The sequence below is a fragment of the Convolutriloba macropyga genome, chromosome 7 (genome assembly GCF_964194025.1).
Source record: "Convolutriloba macropyga chromosome 7, txConMacr16.3, whole genome shotgun sequence".
Lineage (NCBI taxonomy): Eukaryota > Metazoa > Xenacoelomorpha > Acoela > Convolutidae > Convolutriloba > Convolutriloba macropyga.
Window position 1 is genome coordinate 11886279 of NC_134474.1, and position 10505 is coordinate 11896783.

At 33.9% G+C, this 10505-nt stretch overlaps 1 protein-coding gene across 1 annotated transcript in view; it reads right to left on the reverse strand.

Annotated features, from left to right (window-relative positions):
- Positions 1-9647, reverse strand: part of LOC142342098 (carbonic anhydrase 7-like) — a 51938-nt gene extending 42291 nt beyond the window's left edge. The window contains exons 1-3 of the mRNA XM_075393285.1: positions 9370-9647; positions 1668-1838; positions 187-344 (exon numbers count right to left, since the gene is read on the reverse strand). Coding sequence (XP_075249400.1) covers positions 187-344; positions 1668-1838; positions 9370-9448 — 408 coding nt within the window. The 5' untranslated portion in view covers positions 9449-9647. The remainder of the gene's footprint in view (positions 1-186; positions 345-1667; positions 1839-9369) is intronic.
- Between the last annotated feature and the right edge of the window lie 858 nt (positions 9648-10505).

Below are 10505 nucleotides of genomic sequence, written 5' to 3' on the forward strand. Positions count from 1 at the left end.
AAAGTCAAGTGGGGGCGCGGTTTATTTCCTTTCTAAACTGAAGTGGAATTTTCCGTGGGTTTTTTTCCCAAAACCGAGTATGGTAATGGTTCACTCATGGTAATGGAAACAAAAATATGTTGTTCACCCTGTGAGGAAATATTTTTGAACTTCTCGACCTAAATATCTGTCCTATTTTTGCCGTACCTCTCCTGGATACTGTTTATTGTCAATCTGGTGTTCTGACCCCATTCTGCTATCTTTGGATCCCAAGTGGAGATGGAACTGCTTTAGGGTGAACTGTGACGTCACAGGCAATCCTCCACCTGACACTGTCCGAGTGCCTAGCGGGTCATCTATTTGATCTATCAACAACTTCAATCTGACGACTCTTAAATCAAATCAAGAAAATTTAGTTTTACTCTTTTTGATCTGGACGTATAACTAGTTTTCTCATGTTGTCTCGATTCTCAACCAGACATACCGTAATTCCATTAGTACGGAGCCATCTGAGCTGAGACGTTGGTTTGTATAATAAATCTGTATACAAAAAATTACTGATCACATCTAATATCACGGTTTAATCGTGACCGTGAAAACGAAAAACTGTCAAATCTCTTTTAATAATGCTATTAAAAGAGATGTGACAGTTTTTCGTTTTCACTGTCACGATTAAACTGTGATATTAGTTGTGATCAGTAATTTTTGTTGTCTACAGATTTTTTATACAAACTAACGTCTAAGCTGAGATTGCAAAGTACTTATTGAATTACGGTTCCATTAGATTGATTTAGAGTTCCATTAGAATTGCATTTTTACATGTTTTCAAAAACGTATTATTTCCACCAGCAATGTATTGCAAGGCTATGTCAAAGTGGGAGAGGAAAGTGGGAGATCAAACTCCAAGAACCGCCCTTCACACCAAGAATTTATGCTTCCAAAAGAGTTTCGTTGATCCGCATAATTAGAGTCTAGTAAGCCGAAAGGCTCTAAAAGAACTTAAAGCAGCTTAAAGGCCGAAAGGTCAAAACTTTTAGGGCGAAAAGTCAAAAAGGGTCTGAAGAATAATCGCATAAAAAGACCACGGGACAATTATAATTGGTAAAAGTTTGAGAGATTTTAAAAAGAACAAACGGATCTTTTTCGTTTGTGCCCCCCTCACTTACTGGGTGCATATTATTTGCACTCCCCAAATGCACGTGTCATATTTTTACATAATAATTTACTTTGAAATGGTACGTGCACTGTAATGGGATGGGGATGCATAACGCATTGGGGACACAAACGGAAAACATCCGTAAAAATTTATTCATTTTAGTTTTTAATGTTTGTTTGGGTCTGTCCCATTATAGCCCCCACAAAATTATAGCCCCGAATTATGTTTAAATTCCAAGCTGGGGGGGGGGCTATACGTTTGTGTAAGTTCTGAGTTATGGTACGCAATTCACGTTTATATTCTTATAGTTAGTTCTATAAAATTAAAACGAAAGTGAACTTAATCTCTGAATGCGCGCAATTCAATCACTCAGAAAAAAATTAAAAAGTCAAGCGTGAAGAAGTCAAAAAGTGAAATCGAAAGAATATTCTAGAAGAAAGCAGTCAAGCTAAAATGTTGCATAAAACAGACACACACGTTTACAATAATTGCTTCAAACTTTGTTCGAGTGCAACTAAAAAACATATCTTACATGAGTTGCCGGTGTTAGTTAAAGCAGCCGGGGCAATCGGCTCTGTGAACGCGGGTGCAAACTGGAAAGGAACCAAAGATAAATCGGCTAATGCTGATGACGTCACGATGTTGATTGGACTCTGCTTTCCTCCACCACAATCTGGATATTCATTTTTCCATTTGTTGACCTCTAAATAATTTTAAGGTGACTCCATAAAACTCAGGTCAAAATTACAGACCAAAATCACCTCATCCGAGACAAAGTTGACATGTGAGCATGGCGGAGAAAGCGGCGCGTATTTTTTGACTTCTTACAGCTGCGATAGAAACACACGATAGAACCAGATTGTTGTGAGGAAAATTTAAAAGATTAGGAGTATACTTTTAAGGGTCAGAGAAACTCTTGCCACTTTTTATTATTTCGGTTCGTTCCCATTATAGCCCCCCTCATGAAATTATAGCCCCTCCTCATTATGCTATACTTACCATGATTGGGGTCTTTAGGTTATCTGACCACTAAGCTGGTGGGGTGGGGGTGGGTTATAATGGGAAAGACCCATTGTTTCACCCATATTCAGGCGGCAGACCTGAGTTGGTATGTCTAGACAATGCCAGACAAGTTTTTCCAAATTCGGAATTTTGTATGAAGTTCGGACTTATGTACAGTCAAAGTCAATCGAAACTTATGCGCTCCAGAGCTCAAAATTGCGAGAGCTCAAGAAGATATTTTTGTGTCATCGAAAGTTTTTGATCTTTCTTTGTGCTTTTCTGTCGCCATTGCATTCATTCTGAACTCCAAACTTTTGTAATTTAAAATATAAAACTCGTCCCCTCTAAATTTTATTTTCGTCCATTTAAAAATTTTCGTTATCAAACGTTAGCAAAAAATAGCAAAATCTTATTACAGCAATAAAACATAACCGACTAACGTCGGGCGAATTGCTCTCAAATGACCGGCGAGCGGTTGGCCTCAGGGCGCTACCTCTTTATCCCGTTTCTGAAAACAAAAGTCAACTGGGTCAGACGAAAAATCGGCCCAGCGAAAAATTGAATAAAAGACAAACAGGATTAATATATTTGCTACAAATTGTTTTTGAGGGCAATTAACAATGGTTTCCTAAAAAGTGACTGTTAGATCATTTATGATAAAAACATTTCAACTATAACTCATTGGTAATGAGGATCAGAGATGATGACATTACGCCACACAACAGCAACTGATGTGCAGCATCAACAAAAAGAGAGAGAGAGAGAGAGATAAAACGTGAACGAGACAAAAAGAAGGAAAGGAACCCTAACCGAAGGAGAGAGAAAGAGACAGGAATATCTTCCATGATTGGATTCGACACTGCAACTTCTAGTTTTCTAACCTTGTCAATAAATAAATCATATAGAAAACAACTCAAAAATGCAAAATTAAAAAAAGTTTTCAACTTCGTAATAAAAAAATTCAAAATCATTTTTTGTCTCAAAAGTTCTGTCAAGTAATCCATCTCCGAGACCTAAAAAATTTGGTTGGCCAGTAACGGTCGTTGAACTCAAAAAAGCACAAAAAAATTGAAAAAGTTTGAAAATAGCAAACTAATAAAAAATTGCTAAAAATCAAGAAATTAGCATTTTGAAAACAATTTCCATGTCTCAAGAGACTATCCAGTATCCCTGTTCCAAGCCTGAAATAGTTTCACAGGCTCATAAAGATCGATACACTTGAAACAAAAAAATTCCAAAAATTTAAATTTTATCCAGATATTACTAAACAGAAGTAAAAAAATTGATTACCATCCCAATAACACTCTAGAAACTATGCAGCAGCTTATTATCAAACCTTGGAGGAGGTTCCTGGGCTTCTATTGCCGGAAAAAAATCAAAAACATGAAAATTGCAATATTTTAAAAAACTGCTTAAATTCGTGATATTAAAATCTTGAACAGCATTCCATTACATCTATAATTTATGCAGTAACTTATTATCAAACACTAAAGGAAGATCCATCGCCCTTGAGGCTAGAAAAACCTAAAAAAAATTACAAAAAATTTCAAAAAACGTTTAAAATTGCCAATTTTGTTTTACAAAATTGCTAAAACTTGTGATATTAAAAAGTTGAAAATTAATCCATGACCAACACAAATTTTCCAGTTACTTATTATCAAACTCTAAGGGAGGTTTTTTGACCCCTGAGGCTCAAAAAGTCTAAATAATGACTATAAAAATCAAGAAATTGAAAAAAAGTTAGGAAAAAATATCAAAATTATGCCAAAATTCGTGTTGTTAAAAACTTGCAAGACATTCCATTTAATCTAGAAATTATTCAGTAACCTATTTTTAAACCCTTCAGGAAACTCCTTGTCTCCGAAGGTTGAAAAAATATAAAAAACGACAAAAAAATTTCAAAAAAACTTGAAAAAAGCAAGTTTTATCAAAAAATTGCTAAAATTTATCACATTAAATAGTTCGAAAACTATTCCATGGCCTTAATAAGTTTGTCAGTATTTTATTATAAAACCGCTTAAGATTTTTTTGACCCCTGGGTCTGTAAAGGCCTGAATAAGGGGAAAAATGTCAAAAAACATAGAAAAATAGCACGTTTTGTCAAAAAACTACTAAAATTCGTGATGTTAAAATGTTGAAACCATTCCATTACCACTAGAAGCAGTTCACTAGAAGGAACTCAGTAAATTGCTAAAATTTATCACATTAAATAGTTCAAAAACTATTCCATGGCCTTAATAGGTTTGTCAGTATTTTATTATAAAACCGCTTAAGATTTTTTTGGCCCCTGGGTCTGTAAAGGCCTGAATAAGGGGAAAAATGTCAAAAAACATGGAAAAATAGCACGTTTTGTCAAAAAACTGCTAAAATTCGTGATGTTAAAATGTTGAAACCATTCCATTACCACTAGAAGCAACTCAGTAACTTATTATCAAACCCTAGAGGAGGTTCTTTGACACCTAGGAATGATAAAAAATTCGGGAATGATCGGGGGCTGATTGGTGGGGCAAAACTGGGGTGGGGGGGGGGGGCAACAGCGCTATGAGGGTGTCAGGGCATCAGGGTGGTCAACAGTGGTGGGTATCTTCAACTTCTAAGAACCACCCTAAGTATGAGTATAAGTCTGCAAAACAGTTTGAGCTGAAACAGAGATGTAAGGCTCTAAGAGCACTTAATGCCGCTGGGCGCTACCTGTTTATCCCGTTTTTGAGGACGAAAAGTCAAAAGCGTCAGACGAAATATCGCTCAAGCGAGAAATCGCATTAAAAAAACCGACATGACTAATATAATTGCTACAAACTTTGTGTGCGAGCAAGTAATTAAATGAAAAAAAAAATAAATTTTTTACAATTTGAAGCTTCTATGTTTTATAACAAAATGTTTTGAACTTTTATTGGTGTACCCCCGTATCAAAGACGTAAATTAAATTTCATTGATTAACGTATACAATGAAAGCAAGGCGGCTCGGTAATGTGCAATCGCACATAAGGTTCTGACCCCGCTCATCCACAATTTTGGCATAACTGTCTACCAAATGAGGAACAGATAGAAAAACAAAAAAATTCAAGTATTTTTCAAAAAAAACTTGTGTATGAACGAAAAGATAGCCTCCAAAGCAAATAACTCAGTGGAGAAAAAAAGATGCATTAGATTGCTGAGATATGCCGATATTAAGAAAGCGAGCGAAGACGAATGGCAAAATCGAACAACAACAACAAACATTAATTACATCAAAAAATTTTTGACCGTTTTAAAAAACAAAACTTAATAACAAAGTCAAAATAGCGTCAGATAAAACTGAAAATAAACAAAATAACTTTTAATTCACCAGGAAAAAAATGATTATTCACCAGTTCATAATAAAGCTTGGTAACAATTAGACAAAAAAGAACAGAAACTTTAAAGTTAGAAAATTCGCTGAATTTTAATAAAAAACAATTAGTTTCAAACTAATGAAAACCATTACGAATCGATTAAAAAACCCCATAGGTTTACAATTACCAATGTTTCTATAGGAGAGAATTAGGAACTCTTGGTATTCAATTTTTTTAGCAGTAACAAAAAGAACAACAGATAGACAACAAACAAAAAATCAATTAAAACTTGCCAGAAAATGCTTTGGAAGCTGTAAAGCCGTACTTTGGCCCCCAAAATATGTTCGATTGCATTTTCATTGAACACCGATACTGTAAGGTTTTATGCAGCCACTCATTAATAAAAATAAGCAACAATAAGACAAAAAAATGCAAAATTATGTAATATTTTTTTTTTTCGAAAAATATTTATTTCCAAAGAAATGAAAGCCATTAATTACAAAATGAGAAAGTTGAATAGGTTCGTCCATTCTTCCAAAAGGAGGCTTTGAGAACTGCAATTATTCAGAATCTGTCTTACGTCTACAAAAAGAACGTCAAATATGACACAAATCAAAAGTTCATTTACTTTTTTTTGTGAAAGACGCGTGTGGAAGCCAGTAAAGTCATAACGAATTCTCTTAAAGCATTAGGTTTTGTGACACCAATCCCTTTTGACAACTTGCCTTCCTTGAAATGTATTATGTGAACTCTCATTAATGAAACTAGGTAAAAATTAGACCAAAAAGAAAAAAGCAAGATTACGTAACACTTGTTCTTATCGAAAAAAATTTGTTTCCGAAAAAAATGAAAGCCATTAATTACAAAATGAATAATATGAATAGGATCGTTTATTCTTCCAAATGATGCCCTCGACACTTGTAATTATCCAGAACATGTCTTACGTCTACAAAAAACGTCAAATATGACAAAAATCTAAAATTATTTTACTTTTTTTTTGTGAAAAACGCGTGTCGAGGCCAGTAAATTCATAACGAATTCTATAGAAACATTAGATTTTGTTACACCAGTCCCTTTTGACACCTTCCCCTAACAAAAATAATGTCATCTTTAACCTTTAATTAACGAGACCAGGTAACAAACAGACAATAAAAGGAACAAAATTGCGAAGTTGAAATTTTTTTTTTTCGTTTGGGAAAACAATTGTTTTCAAAGTCATGAAAGCCATTATCTATCTTCTAATATCAAAACATCGGCTCATCTACTTTTCCAGGAAAAGCCAATCAAACCGGGTCATTGTACAGGAAACTAAATACGACTAAAAAGACAAAGTAAAAACGACAGTTAAAGACAAAATTAAAGAGTTCAATTAAATTCTTCGAGAAAGTATTGTCGAAGCGGCAAAGAACCACAATCTATACCGTTAAGAACCTAAATATTATCAATTGTGCATTATTTTGAACGCGAAAATTGTGCAACTTGAACTAACAATAACGTGATAATTTGACAAAATTAGAAAACATGAAAAATGGGCAAAAAACTAAAAATTAAAAAGAAATTGTGAAATCTAGTAGAATCAAAGCCAGAGTTCCATAACTTAAGGCGTAGAACCGCAATAAAGACTCAATTTGAGTTCAGCAGAAGGAAGGAGCACTCTTTGATTGCTGACACTAAGCTGCAAGTTGACCAAATTAAGAGAAAATTGGAGGCAAACTTCATTAAGCCATTTTATATTTAAAAATCAAATAATTTAAAAGTCAAAACGACAATAAGGTTTCAATTATTCAACTAGATAAATTAATTTTGAGCTAATTGGGAAGCCAAAAGGACCCGTCACTAGTGAGTTTTGATATGAAATGTTCTGTTATTTATTTAATATAAAAAAGATCAAATTTTTTTAAATAAAAAACCGACTGACGACAATCCGAAAATTTTTTTGGATTGTAACGGTCCAAGGTTGGTACAGAACTAGTTTTGCTAATGTTGATTATCCATTAGGAATATTTTATTTTTGGAATGTCATTGATATAGATATTTTATTTGTTAAAAAATCAAAAGTAAATGCTGCGTTTTTAATAATCAACGAATAAATTTAGCAAAAAACGGCAAAGTTTTACTTACAGAGCACTCTCAACGGAAGTTGAAATGAATTTAGCCCCCTTTTCAGTCTACAAAGATTGTGTTAGTGTTGTTTGGGTGTGCACTTCCAGCAAATTTAATCAGAGTGGACTAAAGAAACTTATTTCGTGCTGTTTTTGATGAAAAATCTGAATTTTGTGAAATTTTAGCCGGAATTTGTGACAAAAAAAATTCAATGAAAAAAGCCGACAACGTATTTTGTCTTTAAACGTAAAATCAACAATATTTTCATGAAAAATTAATAAATTTTATCAAAATTGGCGAAATTTTAGTCAAAAATTCCTAAAAAAGGTGATTGATATCAACGGAATTCAATCTATTTTCTCGAAAGTTTAAACCTCGATATCTCCCTGTCAAAAACGAAAATCAAAAAAATCTTTTTAGTTCCATATTCTACGCTGGACAAGCTTTCTAATGATAACAGTCTCAACTCTCTACGATGAATATATCGATCGGCCAAAATTGACTGAACAAAAAAAACCCAGTTGAGTATATAGTTCCTCCCCCCCTCAAGAGGGGTCGGAACAAAAACAATTTCCCTTGTAATTTTGTGTGCTGCTAAACATACTTTTCGAAGGTTCCACATTTGAAGTGCTGAGGCAGATGTTTATTCAAAGTTCACTTGATTTAGTTTCTGATTTTATTTTGTGTGTTTGTTTTTATTCCTCTTCTGAAGTTTTTTCCTTTTCTGAAGACTTTTGGTTAAAGTTAATGATGGCTTTTAGCTCGATAAATTGTTTTTTTAGCCAGTTATTTCTTACTACAGCTTTCTCCATAGGAAAAGAGCTACTAATACTGATAAAAGTTTGTGAACATTTTTACTTCGTTGTCGAGAAACATTTAATTGAGTGATTGACAGTTCTCCGGCCTGTTTTATATCTCATTAAAACATTCATATGCCCACTTAAAAATAACAAAAGTCTGAAGTGCCAGAAGTTAAAACGCAGGAGGTTTTTATATGCTGAGCGAGAAGTTTGACCTCCATGAACTTAGGTTATTTTAAAACGTGCGTGCACGTTTCTTGCTTTATGCAAGGTTACGTGATATTGCAGAAGTTTTTTTTTCAAATTTTGACTTTATATCTCATACTTCCTTGCGGTTCTCGACGAATACCAGAAATTGTCCGTAACTTCAAGCAGAGTTCCGTAAACTATTCATCAAATATCTCTGGACCTACAGTTTTTTAAAGCTAAGTAGCTTAGTTTGACTCTCCAGTTAACCTCTAATGTATCTGTCATATTAGTTGTTGAAAAAAAATGCACTTATATTTAAGAGTGAGAACTTAGTATGTATTTAAAAAAGTCTAAGAAGATAATTCCCCCTAGAACTCTGCAAAACTGATCTTTTAAGGTGGGAAAAACTGAAAATAATTCAAACTGAGAGTGCATTTGAAAATTTTAACTTATTCAAGTTTTTACTTCAAAATATTACCCATAAGAAACCGTTTCTAAATGTTTGTTTAATTGATGTACAAAATTTGTTGTATATTAGGATGAATCCCCGCATTTTGACCTCCTTTCTGCGCACTGAATCAGTGACATCGTAACGAATCCAATTTCCTTTTGATTATTTTTATTTTTCACAATTGAGTTTTCTTATGTAAAAGTATTCTGGCGAAATTGAGTTCAAAGCGACCAACTACTAACAATTTTTCAATAATAATTGACCTGGGTCACTTATCAAAAGCAGTACAGGTTTAGACTGCACACTTGTAAAAAAATTCTCCTCCGAACAAAAACTCGGGGCTCAATTTTTCAAATAATAGGAAACTATTCTTACCATTGTAAGACCAATCCGCCAAAGAGTCTCCGAATTTCATGAGAGTAAGCAAAACCAAATAATACACCAGACCCGTCATGGCTATCGATTTCAAGCAAATTTAGGGTTGCAATAAAACCGGGTTTTGGAGTTGCTCAAATTGACCAACTGGTTCTAATAGTTATAATAGCAGCATAGAACTGAGTCGGATATTTGTCAAAAGGCGGCCCAGTTAAGTAGTTTTGATCCAATTATAACTCTATTTGATAGCAGGTCTGTTACGGAAGGGCTTGGCAGGATCTTAAGAATTTAACTAAACAGGCGTTTCTCGAACAATGATTAAGTTATCACGTTAAGATATTGTACAAATAGAAAGATCAGTACTGAATCATTATTCTCTGTGGAGTCTTTACAGGCAGCGTAACTGTGAACGAGTTTTAACTGAAACATAATTGCATTCACGACCAAAAGTGACTAAAGTTTGATTGTGTTCATCGCATCGGAATGTTATTAGAACATAATCCTTAGTCGCCCGAGGGTACTAGGATTTTTTCTAAGTTATTGAGAGAATTGAAAGATTAAAAATTTCTCAGGACCGAGTTATAACCACTTAATTGAAATCGTGAAATTTATAAAGTTTATAATTCACAATTTGAAATATTCTCAAAATCTTATTGATGCGAGCAGCACTTTTTTATACTGAAATTGAACCCAATATTACTTACTCTTCGTCATAACTTTAGAGCCATTTGTATGTTAACTGTTGATGAAGTGTAAAAAGTGGGACTAAACAATTGGGAGAGGGCAACTAAGTTAGGGCAAATAAGAGAGGTAGAGAAAATTAGGCCCATTTGCTGCATGTTTTGATTGAAAACTTGATTTTTCTATGTGCGTTTCTCTGACTTAAACACAGGACTGTTTGACTAAGTTCAGTTGCTTTTTAGTTGTAGAAGCCAACAAGGAAGCTCGGTGATGAGTACATAACGTTCCGACACCGCTCATTCACGTTTTGAATTAATTGTTCACCAATTGAGGAAGAAATAGAAAGATTTGAACATTTTTTGTGCTCAAATCTGTAAGCTCTAAAAACTATACAAATTAAACGACAACAACTCTAACAAAAAAATGGGCCTTTATCTTCCTCCATTATGTACCTC